Consider the following 19,083-nt stretch of genomic DNA (forward strand, 5'->3'; position numbering starts at 1 on the left):
TCTTATTTCAATGGATGCCTAAGTAGAGTTTGACTTTGAAGGCTTTGATCCGGAGGCAATGCTATGGCATTTGACTCCTAGCTAAAAAAAAGCAATGTGTCAGACCTCTGGGGTCACTGGGATCACTTATCGCGGCTGAAAATAACCAGTGGCAAGCCACGATTTGGGGAATCTAAAAGAGGGCTGACATTAGCAGGTGCCCTGAGGTGGAATAGAGACAGCTACAGAGCAGGTCACTGACCTTGGACCACAGAGAACTTCTTTTTCTTTTTCAATCTTTTTTTTTTTTTAAACCCGAGGGCCTGGTTTCACTTAGCAGAAAGCTTCTTCAGCTGAAACTGGTGAACAACAAATACTTCGCCAAGTATATAAAATGCTGCAAAGTGAGTATCAATAAATGGAGTTCTACAATGAGGTCAGATTTTCTAAAACCATTGTTGTTGTGTTGAAGTATTCTTATGAATGCCATCATCTGAGGTGCGTTTTTGAAACTTGTATAGGAAAATGAAACCAACATAACATATTCTTGTATGACGTTAAACAGCATCAATTATTAAGTAAGTTGCTATATTAAAGATGTAAACATCTATGATGTACCAATCATCACAATATGCAAATATTGGAATTCCTCACAGTGATCTTTGCTAATAAGAAGAATACAGTTTGTTTAAATTAAACACTTTCCAACCTTTGTTTCAGAAGTGTTTTCTGACCTTTGTACAGGAGACTAACATTTCTGTGAAACAACAGGATGGAGATTACCTACTAAAAACGGCTTATTTAGTTTTTGTTTGTTAACAGTTTGAGAATAGTTTAAAAAGCACACATAAAGGTGATTTTCCTATTCAAGAAACTTTTAGGAAGCATTCAAAAAGTTCCTGCCTAGACACTTTTAAACACTGGAGTCACTGATATGTTTTGAACATTGCAGAATAACAGAGGCAGCTTGTGTTTCACTGTACAGAATGGCAACACTGGTGGTCTTTGTGATATATTATGTCACGAGGATCATATAGCATCACTAACGTCATTTTAAACAACTCAACACCAGTAATGTGCTGTTCCTTGTGTGACACTAGCAGGTGCTCTTTATTTTTGGTCCTTTGTGCTTAGTCTTCTGAGTAACTACGTAAGCTTTTTTTGTCATGTATCATAGCTGACAAATATTTAGTTACTGGATATTTAAAAACTGAATCCATATTATAAGCTTATTCCTAAGAGATATGATGGACAATGGAATTGTCTACACAGCTTTACTGGAGTGAGTGATCAGAACACCAAAATCACCCACTGAGTTTGAGTTCTCAAATCGCTACGAGAGTTCTTGTAGCACAATGCATTAACCTATAGTGCCTATGTTCAGAGATACAGTTTAGGGTGTATTGATAAAGAAAAAAGGCCGTCTCCAAAACAATCCAGTCATGAGCAAGTTCTCTCCTCTTTAGGCCTATAGCTTTACCAAATTTTACCAATACAAGGTAAAAATATGTAATTAATTTTTTTTGAAAAGATAATTTGGTAACTTCATCTTTAAAGCTATATCATTTTAAAGGTTTATGTTTGTCCAATCACATTTTTACATGACAACTGTCACATTGCAACTTTTTTTTTTCACTGTAAATATTGGAAACATTGACGTTCTTTGTGATATACTGCAAATACAGTGAAAAGCCATTGAATTGGACAATTGTTTAACTACATAATTATTTAATTGCCAGTGGCTGCTGAAACACATGTCAACATGTCGTTAGAATATCTCAGTCTAATGAATACTACATAAAAATTCTTTACCAGCATCAAAAATTAAAGGTAAAATCTCACAGAAATGTCCTTTATGTTCGTGGTTTCAAGAGGATTATTGTAACACAGATTTTTGGTGCGCTGTAAAAACATGAAAATGGTTGGAGGAAGACATTTCGAAGCTAATATATGCTCCCACGAGGACTAACCCATTTCACTTTAATGACCCGATGACCTTTTCTCTTTAACCAAGCTTAGTGCTAAGAACAGCAAAATTGTCAGTACGCTGTTCAGTCGCACACTTGTGTTTTGCAAGGTGTAATGAACACTGCAGGCTCCTAGAGCGGTTTTAGACTCATCATCATCTTGCTAATCCTTAAACCACACACTACTCCTGAGTCAGCTGCTGTTTGCCCAAAAAACAATGGATCCCAATAATGGCACTGGTTCAATAATATTCGATTAAAAAAAATCCAAAAGTTGATCATTTACTGTCAAAGCAACAAATCTTTACATTTGAAAAGCTGCAATCACCAATGTCTTCTTTATTTTTTTTTAACTATTCCTTGATAGTAGCTTTTTGTCAGTTTGAAAAGCATCTACTGACAAGCTTTATGGCACTATCACTTTGATGAAATAAAATATGCCTTATAACCAAATTACAACTATGTGGCTATTTTTATGGTTATAAAGGCCCCAGTCAAAAATCACATGTCAAAACATGTATATGTTGACACACTGTGTATAAAAATATCAATTTGCATAAATTATGCATGTTTTTATTTATTTAAAATTTTACAAACTATTCTACTATAAAATAATTAAATAAATAGAAAATAATTTCATTAATTAGGGAGGCTACTCTTTTAAAACACTGCCTACCAAGACGTTAAAACAATTCCACAGAACAAAAGCTGTCTAAATCTTCTTTGTGTCTTCCATGAACACAAAGGCATATTTGGAAGAAGACAAAGCTGATGACAAAGCTTTTCAGTGTAAAAACATATTAAAGTCTTAAAATATGAAAGGGTGTAAAAGACATGAAGGCGAGTCTGAGGTGGCATGTGAAGGAACAGAGTGCAGAAAAGAGACGGGGGAAGGAGAGACAGATCAATACGAGTCAGGAAATAAGGTAGAAAAGGTTATTTACTTGACATTGATCGGTTGTAGCAGCAGCGGAGCTTGGCCTGTTTCTCTTTTGTTAACCTTTAAGCCCGAGTATACTCACAAATGACGGGGGAGTTAACTAACAGGTGTAATTTATGGATCGAAGGAGGTCACAGTACCTCTGTCACTGACTGGTGATTATATTTTTGCAGCGATGAAGAAATAAGTAAGATCAACAAGCGTGATGAGGATGAGTCCACTCTGAAGACCGATTTTTAGAAAAGGCATGGTGAGATATGAACTATTTAGGTCTGAATATGAAATAGACACAAGTCCCTATTTAAATAGAAGCTGAATTTACTGCACAGTGTGGTATTAGCGTAGTCTACAACAGCAGTTGCCAATCGAATGTACAGTAATAAAAATGTTTAAAGGTTTACCATGAAAAAAAGCAGTTCTTGTATATAATCCTAGTTCTTCTAAGGTAGTCCAGCATCGACACTGAGTTCACGACTGAAACTGTTTCTGATTGTATCGTATTGCTTTTACACAGTAGTATTAAGGCTTGATAGCACGAGTTATTGAATTTTTTTTTAAGTAATCAGTTTTGTAAAATAGTAACTGACCCCGAGTAATTTTTCTGTAGATCCACAGAGAAGTATGGATAGTGAAAAAAAGCATCGTCATTCTTAATGGCATTAGGTCTCAAGATTATCTGTGTTTTATCTTTCTGTATACTAAACAGGATATTTTGAGATTGCAATAATAGCATACTATAAAATAAGTTTGAAATATTATTTTTCTGAAACAGATGCAACGAGTCATGATTTGATATTACATATAGACTTTGACTGTATCAACAAAAGGAACAAGAAGCTTCAATAGTGATATGTGCAAATGATTACCGTAGGCTGCTTTTAGAAGCTGATCTATGCGTGGCACTTCTAAAGTAGGGGAGACCGGGGATAGTTGTAACGTGGGTCAGTTGTAACACTTCCAATTTCTCCAATCAGGGCTAAGTTTCAAATGATGTGACTCATCCTGTGCATGCCCAACTCAGTTCTGCTATCACATGTGAAAAATCAGCACATTTTGTCAAACACAGACAATTTAACACGAAAAAAAGTAATTTGTGTGCCAAAAAGTAAGTTTTTCTACTTTATTTCAATTTCTAATAGCATTATTTGCTTTGCAGTTAAACTCATCAAACTTAAATTGTGTTATTTGTATGTCTATGGGGATATATTCTGTGTAGGTCTTTAGTGCTAATGTTTTAGGCGTTGGCTGTAATGTTAGCTAGTTCATGGCTATAGGAGTCTGGGTCAGTTGTAACAATAATGCAGATGTTACAACTTACCACACTATTACTTTAACTTATATTAAACAAGTTGGGGCAACGACATCAGCAGAGAGAGGTTCACTGGTCGCATTTGTATATGCGGTTAATGCCATTGGCAACACAATTCCTCCACTGTTTGTGTTCCCACACATACATTATGCAGACCACTGTGTCAGAGATGGACCAGTAGGAAGTACTGGTAGTGGAAATAAATCAGGATGGGTGCAAGAAACAGATTTCCTCATCTTTCTGAAGCACTTTGCAAACCACACCAAGGTAAGCCATGATAAAAAGTAATGGAATTGCGATGCTGGTGAACAACTACATTTTTTCAGCTTCATTGTTATGTTCAAAATTGGTGCAAGAGTTGTAGGTTATAATGCCCACTGATCCAATGGGACCAAACTCAAGGAAGACCAACCAAAATTAATGAAATATTCAGTTGCAGAAAATTCCATAATTTGTCTTTTTTGGGGGGTTGGTATATGTTCAAAAGTTAGATTTCTGCATTCTGTCACACTCACACACAGCTACATAAATGGATGTAAGTGCATTCATGTGTTGAATAAACAAAGATTACATGTTAATGTTTTGTTAGTACCCTTATTTCATTGTGTTACATTTCACCCCGGGATATGTTACAACTAACCCAGACTATGGGGTTAATTGTAACATTTCACTCTTTGTGTTTGAGGCCATACCATGCAATGGGTAATTGTGCTGCAGAGAAAATAGCTGCACTATTTAATAGCAGAGACATGTAAATACTTTGCATTACATTTTGAATCCACTACCTTAAAAGAGCTCCAAGTTACAGACAGAAATGTCAAAAATGTTACAACTATCCCCGGTCTCCCCTACACTGTTCGATTTAGTCATTAAAAAAAAAAATTATATTTATATAAGCCTGAATTAAGACATTTGCTTATCTATTAATATTTGCGGAAACCGTACGTAGGCAGTAAGCAGGTTTTGTTAGCTTTTACTACAGAGAAGGGTCATATTGTACTCTTGCCGCACATCAACATTACCTGGCCTCAGCCCAATGTGCACTGCTAGACATCCATCATGTCTCTTTTTTAGTCCATGAAGATGGCACAGACCTGATGCACTGAATGAGGAACTATTTGTTCTTCCATATGCCAGTACTTGTAATCGTTTTCTCGGGATCCTGCCAAATTTTGCCCTTTGCCAACAAGGGCCACATGTTTCCACAAAGGAAAGTCTGGCAAGTGGCAAAGATGATTTTGTAATTTGGCTTCAGTAGAAAAAAATCATAATACCACCCATGTTAGTGCAAGCATATCATTGTCCGACTTTATTTTTTCTTCTTTTTACCATTCAGTACATAAAGTTACATATTCCTATACCATTACAACACCATATACCAACCACATTTACAATAAAAAGCATTGTTCCTGATTTCAGAGATGTTTTACTTTCTCTCTGTAAGTTGGCGTGTATTAGATGCCCATCCACCTTAAGGCATTTGTGTGAACAACCTCACTCATCCTTCTGTTTAGCCTCTTTAAGGCTCTGTAACTTAAAGAAGTGGGATTTTTGTCATTGGCCACATTAACTTACTGAAACTTAGCCAGCCCCACTGAGTTGGCAGGGCTGCTAAATAAACATGGATTGGTTGCTCAGGTTCACAACCTCTTCACGAGGCACAACCGTGTGCTCTAATGGAAACATTCAATGCCGTGCCAAACGCTGTCTTTTTTTCCCTCTTTGTTACACTCCTGAATTGCATTTAGTGAGACAAAAATGGCTGCATACACAAAACACATGGAGGGAAACACTTATGCTAAACAATGAATGCTTGAGTAAATGCCTGCCCGGACTTGTCACAAGGGTTATGAAACACTATCAGAAAGTAAAGTGTAACAAAAAATACATACATACATATTTTAATGTCTTTACACAGGTGTATGGGCGTAAGCACTTCTCAGAAATCAGTCCATTGTGTATTCCGGTGACTCATTTTTAGAGAGGAAGTAGACCCATGGGGTGAGCTGACCCTAAAAGAGCTGGGAAATTTGTTTTTTCGCTCCTGAACTTGGCTATATCTCACTTTCCAGAGGTGCCTGTCCCACTCACTCACTCTCAAGGACCAAGCCAATCTCCCTTTGTAAATAGAACTATGTTTTATAATTCCACCTCTCTCTCAGATGACCATATCAATAATGCAGAGGAACCACATCTGTCCAGAACCATGAGATTATTTCTCTGATTTGGGCTGACAGTTATGGTAATAGTTTGGCAAACAATCTACTCCAGCAACAATGACCACAGATTACAGCTGTTTTCAGATCAAAGAGACTGCAGAGCGGCCCATGATTGATTGCTCACCAAGAGACAGAGTCAGGCAGTTCAGCCCCCCACATCTCACTTTAGCCTCTCTAGTCTGATAATGGAAACATTCCTTTATTTTTAATCTTCCTGGATTCTGTTATAATTTGGATACCAGAGGGTCCACTTAATACTTTGCTTTCTAGGCTTAGCTGCATTTCTTTCAAATAAACAGTTTGTTTATGAGTAATTTAATTGTATTGGAAAGAAGTGCTATGTAAGAGACACAAGATATAATACTTTGACAACAAACTGAGACACAATGTGAGCGCCTTACTCCCACCAGGGGCATCAACACTATGCATTCGCTGCACAGTATACATAAGATCAGCTGTACTGTCTGGATTTATTTTTATTTGTGGGGTGTAGAAAATGTATATTATGCACCAAAAGTTACGTAATGGTTACTTTTGACTAAATGTTAAATACAGTATAAATGCTTTTGATTATGCTGTGTCAATGAACAAGGTTAAGCTTAGTGCTTAGCCTTCATAAAACTTAAAACGTCCTCACACATGCACAGCATAAACCTTTAATGTAAAACTGACACAGTCGCTTGGCGCTCGTCACTGTAAAGAATTTGTGTATAAACACCTTAGCTATTCAACAAAGCAGCTCATTATTTATTAATGACACAAAAGCTGTAACACCATTTGACTAATATGAATTTGCATATTTATTAAAACAGGAGACATTTGTGATTAATGGGATCCAGCCATGTCACATGTGGATTGGGGGAAAAAAAATTGTACCTCTTGTATCGCTACCCAAACTACCAAGACTAGTGTGAATTACTGCTTAAGCTGTGTTATACACTCTTGGGACCCCTTGTGAAGCTTTACACAAAACAGATAAATAATATATTGTTTAATGACAACAGGATCAACTTTAATAACGTGCACAAGTTGTAGGTTGAGGAACACACTTTACAATACAACATACAACATTACCTGAGATTACGTTAATTACAACTTGGTTGACTTATTGAACTGTAAAATCTTGGGGGGGGGGTGCTGGCTTGTCTCGGCCTGATTCAAATGTAACCTATAAAAAATGGGGAAAAATTAAAAAGAGAATAAAAAATTGTCTTGACGACAAGGACATTGTCAGATAAGTGGAGAAGGGCAGCCAGAGAGCTATTTAGAGTGACGGTAAATGGCCTTTTTACCATTCCAGCTACCCCTGCACCCCCTTCCCCCGTTTAGGGATGGCATTAGAGACTGCAGACTGACATACATTTTTTATAGCTTCATAAAGTCGTCCAATGACCAGGTCACCCTTCTCATAACTAGGGAGCAGAACGCTTGAAAAAAGCCATTCATCACCATGAAAGGGCCTGCTTGTCCAAGCGCCTTCAAACATGCACACAGTCTGGCAAGAGACGCTCAGCACAAATGCTAACGTACTTCTGCCACTAATGCCAGATGACCTTCTCACATCTATTAGCGAGCTGGCTGACACAGAGGGTAGAGACGAGCCCTTCTTGTCTCCTGCAAAGATTTCAATGACAAGGAACAGAAAATATCATGCATGATAATGGCCGTTGCCTCCAACAAAGCAATCTTTCCCATTTTTTTAAACAATACAAGGTGATGTCAGGTGAATATGAAATAATCCATGATTAATTATACACACAAGAAATCTTTGTCTCCAAGTTTATTGCCCTGTAAATTAGTCGTTATTGTAGAGGTGCAGTTAGAGGTAATATAACAGAATAACATGACATGCTTTTTTAGATGTCCCCTTTGATTTGGCAAGTCACAAGGACCTCCGGTGTCGAACTGGAACGCCCCTCACAGACAAACCATCAGACCACCAAACCCCATTAGTGTGCAATTAGTGACAGCTGGTGGGTTGTCAGCTTGGTAATGGCCTCAAAAGGAGTACCCATGGAATACAAAAACCACCAGTGATGCAATGGATTAAACCTTGGCAATAACAGTCAAAACAGAGAGCTAGTTATACAGAGACTCATGGCCATAGATCTCCAATTCCAAAAGTATAACATGCACAACACAATGTTGTCTAATACCACCAATCTGTATTATTGCTGTTTTTTAATGCATGACATTAGAGCAACAATGACTGAATGCCGGGCCCTGTGAAAATGTAAATATATTCAGCTAATCTCATTTTAACCAAAGGTGTTCTATTTTGGTACTCTAACAGTTCCTCCTCTTGCTGGCCTTTCAATTCAAAAGCAAGGGCTAAGCTATGAGGCACAAGAGGTGGATGGCCTGAGAGGGAGAGGGAGGCAGGGAGAGGGGGGGTGAAGTAGTTTAATAATTTATTTAAGAGGGAAAGAAAGCAGCCAAGGGGAACAAATAGTGTTTCTCCCAGAACCAAGCCCCTCTGACCCCAGCCCTGCGTACCTGAAGCCCAAGCCCCATCGCATTAGTGAAATTCTTATTTGATGGCATTTTAATATTCTGCCTTGATGACTTTTTAGCAACATTTACTTTCGGAGGTCTTGAGTGCTTCCCCCAGAGGAAATGAAACATGTCAAAACCCATTACGAAAAAATCAAAATTTAAATACCTCAGCCGTGTTAGCGGTAATACACACAATCCCCACCGCTCAGAGGCAAGGCTCACAAACACTCATCTGCTTGCCGGCTCGTAATGAGTCTGTTTGATGGGTAAGCGATTTGTGGGTCACCGAGCATACGTTACAGATCCAATTTAACCCTTGATTGCTTGTACTCTGGAGGACCTGGGAAAACGTGTTATTGAAATTTAATACCAGATCATTTCTTCTTCCTCCCATGCAGGGACAAAGGTATGCTTACATGACTCCTTCGATGGCCCGCGCAGATGTGGGAGGCGGTGGGAAAAGCAGCCAAGGAGGGAAGGGAGAGACAAGACAACAGAGAAAAACAAAGACAGTTTTATGCATGAAGGTAATCCTTGCTTCATCTGCAGGTCTTGCTAAACACCAATCCAATTAGCCCCTGAGGGCGCTACACTAAGCACCACCATGGTTGAATATGTGCTTTCTATTGTGTGATACATCAATTTTACAATAACAGTTAGAGCAGTTTGCCATTGGTTGTTAATGTTGACACAGAAAAAAGATGATTTATAGTAATTGTGCCAAAACAAGAGAAAAAAACACTGGTATGTTTTGGGGCAGAATTAAAATGATGAAAATAGTCACTATGGAGTTTCTCATGAAAGAAAATAGCTAGCTCCCCCCCCCACCAACATCACCCAAAAAACATGCATTATGGGAAACTTCTATTCAGCCCACGTGCTTGTGTGTGCACATGAGCATTATTTTACTAAGCTAAATGTTTGTATTTTTTTTTTTTAACATTTTCTATGCTTGGTATGCATCACTCAGTGAAATGAGCGCCATCCATTACAAAAGCTAGTTTTTTGCCAAGCAACATCATTTAGTTTGGTGATAAAGACAATTACAATTTTGCCACTTTGTAATTTGAGAGAAATACGGTGCATCCTTGAACAAGACGCTGACATGTACCATGATGACTTATTAGTCATTGAATAACAGTGTCCAACAACACTTTAAAATATAAATGAAAGGTTTTAAACTGAAACCAAAATATTTTGGTTATAGGGGGAAATTGGGAAACTATTTTTAACAGGAGTACTTGAGATTATTTAAAGTAGTATTAAAAAGTTATTTGTTATCAGTGTTGTTTAAATAAGAGTTACCATCATTTAAAAAAACTCTGATTACTGCTGTAACTCCGAATAGACTGGTATATAAGACTGGGGAGCTAATTGAGAGCTCAAGTGAGCAGTCAGCTGGCTGGCATGGCTCATTCACAGTATTTGTCATTAGACCCGACTGCAGGGAGAATAGAGTGCACAGCACCATTCGTGTGTAACCAAGATTTATGCTAATGTCTCCCTACATATGCTTATTCTACATATCTATATTAAACTTAATAGACTGTTACATTGCTTCTTAACCTCAGCTTCCATACATGATTACCTTTTCTGATTTCTTTGCAAAATGGCATATAAACATGGGGCAAGGATTTTATCAGCGTGTCAGTGAGTTTGTTTCCAGTGGCAGCCCATGGCTCTCATAATCGTTTTGATACTTCAGGGACTCTATCAGAAATGCCTGCCTAAGAGGCAACAGTTAACATGTCACTCTGTAATTTCCCAGAAAGCTTAGTGTATGCCGGCATTTTCACTCACAGTAGTTGCGGTGAAGGATCAGAGATTCTATAAATTTACACAACTACATTTCTTTTACAAATAAGAAAAAATATTACTAAAGTCTATACTCCATGCAGCACATCTTACAATAGATTCAGGAGAACCATGTGTAACAGAAATATAATTATTTTCATTTATTTCTGTTCACACTATATACGTAATATATACATGTACACGATCAATCAAACGTTTAGGGTCACCAGGGCTTTTGATAAGAAGTGGTGTACATCAAATGCATTGCAGTGAATGTAGTCATGACACTATGAAGGTTAGAAATAATGATTTTTCACATGAAACAGGAATGCAATGGTAGCAGCCACGGTTGCCATCACTGACATTATATACGTTAATTATATATGTTAGTTTCATCCCGTGCTTTCTGAATAGGGTTTCTCTTGGGGGTGACTATGCATTGGATGACCAGATGTCAACAAACTAACTGTGGGACAAAGAGTATGTTTGTGTGGGACAACATGGGACATGATGCTAATGCCAAGAGGGGTTTAGCATTTGAACGATCAGTGTATTTCTATTTGAATGTGACATTCCCAACGTCCTGGCTACAAACTAATATTATCACTGATCAGTGGTCAGGAAGTGGCAGTGGTAAACAAAAGCATTTAACAATAAAAAATAACAAAAAAAAGCATGATGAAGGTGCATGGTGCATGGGAAGGAAACAGCCATACATTAAACATCCCAACTAAATAAAACACTTCACATACCTCCACATATTGTTCTGCTACCTATGGGGAGATGCCAAAGGGTGTGGAGTCTAATGCAGCTAAATAGCCCAAAGAGCTGGAAAGCCTGAGTCTGGACAGTAAAATTGAGATTAAATCCGGTCCAGTTACAGCCTTACTCTGAAGGGTAATTCTAAGATCCCATTAGAGCTTGCCTCACCATAGAGCACTCCGACCCAGTCAAAACAATGCAGTTTCTTCAGCACTAGTCTCATGTAAAATAGCTAATAGCTAATGCTAATATTTCATATTAGTTTATACAGAGAACACCATATATTTTATTTTCATGGTTTCATGTATGCATTTATTTTTAAAGTTGAATTAAAAAGGAAATAGTGCGAGCTCAATTTGAATGAAGTACAGGAATGGTACCTGGCTCATAAACTTACATCCACTGAAAGCAGATCTTCTTGCACAGACTTCAACACACTTTGCTGCCATGTTTCTATAATAACCCACAAAGCACAAATCAAACACTGGCTAAGCATTTTGTGATAACCAGTATTGTTTTTGTTTTTTGTTTGTTTGTTCCACAGCCATTGTTGGGTTTCTTGGTAAGGGAGATTGGGGTTTGGGGTATTCTAATACCTCAGTGTTAGCAGAGGTGGCTTTAGGCTCTTTAGATGGTGAAGTGTCAGATTTAAGGGGTAAATTTTCAGGAGGGTGTGCGGCAGAACTAATGTGCTGGTGAGCTAACTTTCCAGAAAATGCAAAGAGGAGGATTTATCACATGCCCATTTGTCATTTTAGTGATTTGCCCAAAGCTAAGAAGAGCCACAATTTGGGTCTGCCATTGACAATACAAAACTATTAATATTTAGCATTGTTTAAATCGTCAAATTAGACAAGCAAAGCAGAATTTTTAACAAAATGTAGAGTTTAGAAAAAGGGCTATAGTTTGCAAGGCAGACCATTGCCATTTAAAACTTACACGGAGTGATTTGCTTAGAGGTCTGTTTTCATAAAAGCATAAGTTACTGTTTTCTCAGCTTTGAAATTTTTAAACTTCGACCAAATCAGAACAAATCTTTCATTTACATACTTTTACCACTTAGTCTTTTTTTGGAACATGCATTCACACACTTCCAAGTTTTGTGGACTTAATAAACATTTTTAAAGCAACAGATTTTCAAATTAAATAAAAAAAATTCACTTGCCTTTCATTTGAAAACTTGCAAAATTTTATATTTTACCAGTGTATTAATTGTTATATCACAATAAGTGATATCTTTACTTAAAGCTACAAAAAGAGCTTCAACACAGTATTGATGCTTTGTACAAGAAGCTGCAACAAGCCATGCAATGCAGGCCAGAGATCCACTTGCCCTGAACAGACTCCAGGCTCTCACTTTACACTCCATGCACTTTCGACTCCCTTTTTCTCCCAGACTACCCACTTTGCCAGGCTCTTGACTTACAAATTGCTGCTTTAGACTTGGTTTCATTGTAATGGCTTTCTAAAAGAAACATCTGAAAAAAGCTCACTCGGGCGCTTATGCCCCCCATGCAAAACAGCAAAGCTGGTCTTTGGCTAACAGTCAACACACTGTTTCCGCTTGTCCCTCAAAGTAATAACCTCAGCACTGTCAATAACCTCTCTATCCATTCTTTAACCTTCCCATCTTTTCAATCTACTTGGACGACTTCCAAGAACCACGAAAAAAGTTAAAATGCCCTGGACATAAGCCCTCAATGGCTCAGCGTAATTCCCTCTTTAAATGTAAGACAAAAATATCAGGGCTCTTTAGCATGCCAATGAGACTGCACATAGAGAAGTGTTCCCAGTGGACGGGTGACAGGAAGAAGGGCAAGTCCCTTCTTTGCAAAAGGAGTCTCTGTGTGAAGAAGATTATTGAAAAAAGGAACCATTTGAGGTGACACACATGCACACAATTACCTACATATTAGGCCAATATGCATATATTGACACTTTAAAGACACACTTTTATTTGATACCTAATTTTAGAGTTAATTCTGCTATAAAATGTCCAGAATATGATAATATGCTTTATCATATAATATATCTCAGCAACAAGAGTCAAGGTCTCCTCTTGTAAGTGTTTTAATCGGCAGCAGAACATTTACCCTTTGGACCATAATAACACCAAGCTTTCAAAAGTGCAATCTGATTGAAAGCCGTGCAAACCCCTTTTTAGGCTAACTAAAGCCTAAAATACCACTCCACTCAATAGCCTTGTACATTCCATCACACTCACCAGGGCTAAGAATTAAAAGAGTAATCCAATGAAATATTAATTAATTCATTGTGGCATTTTCACTTAAGTGCACCATTTTCATAATTGTTCCATAAATTATATTTTCCACTACATTTGCCTTGGATGGATAATTAATTTCTGGCTTTACCCTTTTCAGTTTGATTATGTTTATGGAAACTGCAGAATGAAAATGTTTGTGTGTCTTTTTACACACAAATTTAGCAGAGCTTTTATGCGTGCCAAAATGTGATACTTATTTGCTCAACTGTGTGTATGACAATTTCACACCTAAGTTACAGAGTCATGAGGGTCACAGCCAAACACAGTCTTACTGTACAGTCCCTGAGAGCTGAAGCTACATGATTCAAGATGAACTATAAAACTAAACAAAATGTTACAGGGCTTCCATGAAAAGATCAAAAACACCATGTGATTTAAATCTCACCAGTCTCCCCTTCAAGGTCATCTTCTGCTGCTATTTTTAGATTGACCTTAATGACCACTCGCACTCTTATCATGCCCTTAGTTTTGTGCCTTGAAAATTAATTGCTGATGGGAATCCTTTGACACTGTAACAATAAAGCATCACATCAAGAAATCCCAACATCTTCAACATTAGAAAGAAATCTGTATAAATATATAAGAATAAATTTGTATATACCATATTTTCCGCACTATAGGGCGCCCTTAAAATCTTTTAATTTTCTCAAACGACAGTGCGCCTTATAATCCGGTGGGCCTTATGTATGAATTCTGGTTGTGCTTACTGACCTCGAACCAATTTTATGTGGTACACGGCTCTCAGAAATCTGTCAAAAATGTTTTAGTACGACTTTGGTAAGCTATGAAGCTGCACCGCATTACGGCTATGAGTCAGGAGCCTCGCAGAGTGGTCTGGGTCCAAAACTCTGTCCGCTTCAGGTCCCAAAGTCAAACGAACACTGTGGCATCACAGAGAGTTAAAAACTGTCTAAATTCTTTCATGTTTCATAAAATGATGAGTGTTGCTGCTTTACCAGGTGTAACAATTAAGTTTAACATCCAGGCATCCATGAAAACTGAATTTATTACATTTAACAGAGTTAGAAGTTAGCAGGAAGTTAGCTCGCTAATTTCCACCTAAACATGATATACCATTTTCTGAATGAGCAATTTCTGAAAAAATTAAAACGTACAGCTCTGCTATTACTTTGAACACAAATGAAGACAGAAAACTAAACAGCAGTGACGTTTGTAGGGTTACTGAAGTTTGGCTTGCTGGTATATAATGATGTGCTACGTGATCGTAGCGACACATCTATGTTAGCATAACATAAACAGTGAAGCTGGAGGAAAAATGCTAATGCTTGTTTCGCTTAATGCGCCTTATGTATGAAAACAGACCCGTTCATCAACAGTGCGCCTTATAATTAGGTACGCCTTATGGTCTGAAAAATATGGTAAAGGCTTTGCTGATGTCAGAAGTCAGAGGAAAATTAACAGACTGCTTCAATTCGATAGAAAGACAAAAGGAAATCAAATAACCACTCGTTATAACCAAGATATGCAAAAGAGCATCTCTGAATGAACCTTGAGTCAGATGGACTACAGCAGCAGAAGTCCACACCGGATGCTGCTCCTGACATCTAAGAACAGGAATCTTCAATGTGGGTACAATGTGTAAAAGAAAATTTATGCAAATGTTCCTTGGTCTGATGATACTTGATTCCTGATATGATAGTCGGATATGACAATTGATGCAAACAAGATAAAAACTCATGATGGGGTAATGGCGGAGATATTTGGCAGGGTCTTTATTATCAGATGAACATTCATGTCAATATGGAACGAAATCTCTCAGGATTGTTTCCAGCACCTTATTAAACACACACATACTTTAGTGTTTTGGTGTCGCTATCACTGCACTCTTGAGCGTTGTTTCCAGCTGAAGTAGGCAATTGTTTTCAGCAACACAGTTGCGATACAACCTATTAAATTCCACGTGACTACCAACAAGAAGAAACATCAGAAACAAAGTAGCCTTGAACATTTATGTTAATGGTCTAATGAAATGTTAATTGCACTAGATTAATCCAAAAGAACTCTCAAGAAACAAGTGTTTGCTTGGTAACATAAGGTGTTTCCACACATGTGCTAAAGCTGTGATTTTTCTTTATAACTGTTTCCATTCTTAGTATTTAAGAATAGAAATATCCTTATCAGTCTGAATCAGACATTACACCTTCTTTAACCTGCCAGCTCTCTCCAATCGAGCCTATGTGACGTCCACTTGCGCTTGCGTGAGAATAGAGAGGACATTATTGAGCAAGTGGGTGTCCCCATTTCCTGCTCTCTGCATGCTCTAGACACAGCCCTTTATCTAAAACATAAAGTAGTGAGAAGAGAAAATGTGTCTGATGCATTTCAGTTTGCAAGCTGCATCCACAGACTTTAATAAGGCAAGATCCACACAAACATAACTGTGTGTTGGCACATCTGTTAGTCAAAGCAGCCGTAACTTTAAATCTCGGCAAAACTGAACTAGTGTGCTTAAAAATAAGAGTCGGTTGTTCAGTTACAGTTTTTTTCCTCACCATACAGTAAGCCTACTATCATACTTATTAATGCTGTTTAGCTGGGCATTTTAACATGGAAGTCTATGATGACTGACTTGCCTTTGGATTCAATCTCAAGTGGCCACTCAAGAAACCAGTAAAACAACACACATCTAACACAAGGATACAAATATACTATATATAGACTACCACTTACACACATGTACAATAATCACATCCTCTATTTTTTCCATGTATATCTTCCTGAAAACTCATCGGCTTCAGAATCTTTTTGAGGCCACATTATCATTTCACAAGGCAAGACAGAAGGCAACACATGCCCAGAATTGTCCTTTGGTCGTTCCGACTCAGAGTACGCATCAAAAAGCTGTGCTCTCCCATGAGCTTACTGCCATATGCCACTGGAAAATGTCACCAGTGAAAGTCATTATTATTCACCGGTATCAGAAGTGCATTTCCTGTGATTGTTTAGAAATACAGGGAACCAGATTTTATACTTTAGAGTTATGTGTTAAATACTAAAGCCATAAAAACCTGAACAAAACTTGAGAATAATATCATTTGGCTTTTGATTAAAAGGAAAACAAAGTTAGCATCAAGGAATTATATTTGCTACTTAATAATTAATGAGTAATTATAAAAAAGGCATATTGTGTGCATACGAATGTAGAATTCCTTAAGTAAAGATAGTTTGTTATATAATATGAGGGTTATATTTATATATGTTATATATGGTTTTAATGGGATTAACATGGTTTCTTGTTGTTGTTGTTGTAAATAAATTATTCCATCCATCCATTAAAAGTTGATAATTGTTACATACAGGATTTGGTAACACCTATTTTCTCTTTACTAGAATTAGGGAGTTGACTAAAAATGCTTGGCTAATTGAGTTTAAGATTCAAATGCTTCACATTGTTATTAGGGACTTGCTTAGCAGAGAGATAAAACAAAACAGGATGTCATCTCTCTGCATGTTTGTTTATATTCACAGAAATACAGTATCACTTGTATCAATCCTCTGAGCTAACTTATATTGGGGAATATAAAAAAGACTGCTGATAACAAATTAAAATCAGAATTTCATGGTGTCCCTCTGAAGGTATTTGCTATGTTCTAAAGTGTCCTTGAAACCTCCTACGTAAATGCTTGACTAACACAAAAATTTAAACAAAAGTGACTTCCACAGTCAATTATTTTATAGCTGATTGTGAATACCAGAACATGGGTGCTTTGTGGCCAGTCTTCTCAGATAGCACTGGAATGCTTTTACGTTTGATAAGAGGGCTAGTTTCCACAATGGCCCACTGTGGAGCAAGATTCAGGTGGGTGAGGGATAATAGTCTATTTTAATTACAAACTCAGCAAACCAGACACATGGGGAAAGCAGTGTAGCATAAATGTTTAAGAGAGCTTTGTAACACAACATGTTACACTGCTAACTTATATCAGACATGATATTTAAGACACGTTACCTTTGATGTCGTTTTTTATTTAATCCCCAATTTGGAAAGTACTGTTATTATACATTGCTCTATAAAAGGCTTAAAAGGGAATTGTGGGGTTTCCAGAGAAGACTGCCAGCTAGCAGCTAGGAATAATGGATCTTTTTAATGGTTAAAATTGGTGTTGTCCTTATTCATGCAAGGACAGAGAGACAGACAGAGAGGTAACACTGTTCTGCGTGTTAGATGAGGGAGCTGTGCTGTTATCTGCTGATCCCAGAACTTCCCTTGGAGCACCGGAGTGGGTCTGTATCACGTAGTGCACCCTGCACTGGGACTCTGCTGCCTGCTGACAGGAAAGCTCGATTAGCGAGCCACAAAGAGGCCAATATAGAGGAGCACTTCCTCAGCCAAAGGGGGTTTGTCCGGAGAACACGCTCCAACCTTCTTTCCTGACAGGGGACAGTGGCAAACACATACACAGACACACACTTTCTGGCCCACCTTGGGGGAATACATGAATGATTGGGATTTGGGTTTTCCGACACACGTGCATGCATGAATCCAGACACACACCGCGACACATTTATAAAAAGCCTCGCAAAAAGAATAGACGGAGCCTTACTGACAGGCAAAGTGACTGTAATCTTTGTTCCAGTATTAAAACACAACTACTAAATTGATTTGGAAAGAAACAACGTTTATGTTTTTAAAGATTGCTGGCAGTCATCCAGAGAGAGAGATGCGTATGTTTGGACTGGCCAAAGCCCTGCGCGTGCTGCCTTCACTCGGACAATGGGATGTAGATGTGGAAGTGGGCCCGGGCCAGATGAGGAAAACGAGATAGCAAGGGTGGGATGAGGGGTGGAGGTGAGCTGAGCGTAGACTGGTGGCCTGTTATGGGACCCTGTGGCGGAAGGGCATTGTTCAGCAGAGGAAAAACACAACAACAATAAAAAACAACTCTTCCTGAATCTTTTTATATGATTATGTAGAGAACAATTGAGTGGGTGGGATCCGCTACTTTGAGGATATTGAAAGAAGTCTCTCCTTTGAGACTTGGAATGATCCTTTCACACCTTACCCTGGAACACAAGCAGGAAAATAAAACAATGTGAGCTGCTGAGCAAGAAGCCTATTGATCAAGAACAGTGTCTCCATTGAGAGAGATTACAATGGCCTTTGACCTATGACACATTAAGCAATGAACCAAAGGTTAATGAGGGGAAAACTGAATAATGATCAATCTATATTTTTTCAAAGTTACAGCACAATATGAATTATGCTTAGCATAATGCAAAGTCAATGAGCATTGAATCAAATTCAATTTAAACTCGTGAAGGAGTATTAGAAGGTAAAGCATAGGAAAAAAAGAAAAACTTCAAATATGTCA

The 19,083-nt window shown here is 37.9% G+C and overlaps 1 protein-coding gene across 1 annotated transcript in view; it reads left to right on the forward strand.

Moving 5' to 3' along the window:
• The first annotated feature begins 217 nt into the window (after positions 1 to 217).
• lysmd4 (LysM, putative peptidoglycan-binding, domain containing 4) overlaps positions 218 to 19,083 on the forward strand; it is an 83,161-nt gene continuing 64,295 nt past the window's right edge. Inside the window, exons 1-2 of the mRNA XM_085357394.1 lie at positions 218 to 383; positions 9,309 to 9,437. Of these exons, the coding sequence (XP_085213520.1) occupies positions 374 to 383; positions 9,309 to 9,437 (139 nt within the window). The 5' untranslated portion in view covers positions 218 to 373. The remainder of the gene's footprint in view (positions 384 to 9,308; positions 9,438 to 19,083) is intronic.

This window comes from Diplotaxodon limnothrissa, linkage group LG7 (assembly GCF_057381915.1).
Source record: "Diplotaxodon limnothrissa isolate DT_005_m linkage group LG7, D_limnothrissa_male_GT1.1, whole genome shotgun sequence".
Classification (NCBI taxonomy): Eukaryota; Metazoa; Chordata; class Actinopteri; order Cichliformes; family Cichlidae; genus Diplotaxodon; species Diplotaxodon limnothrissa.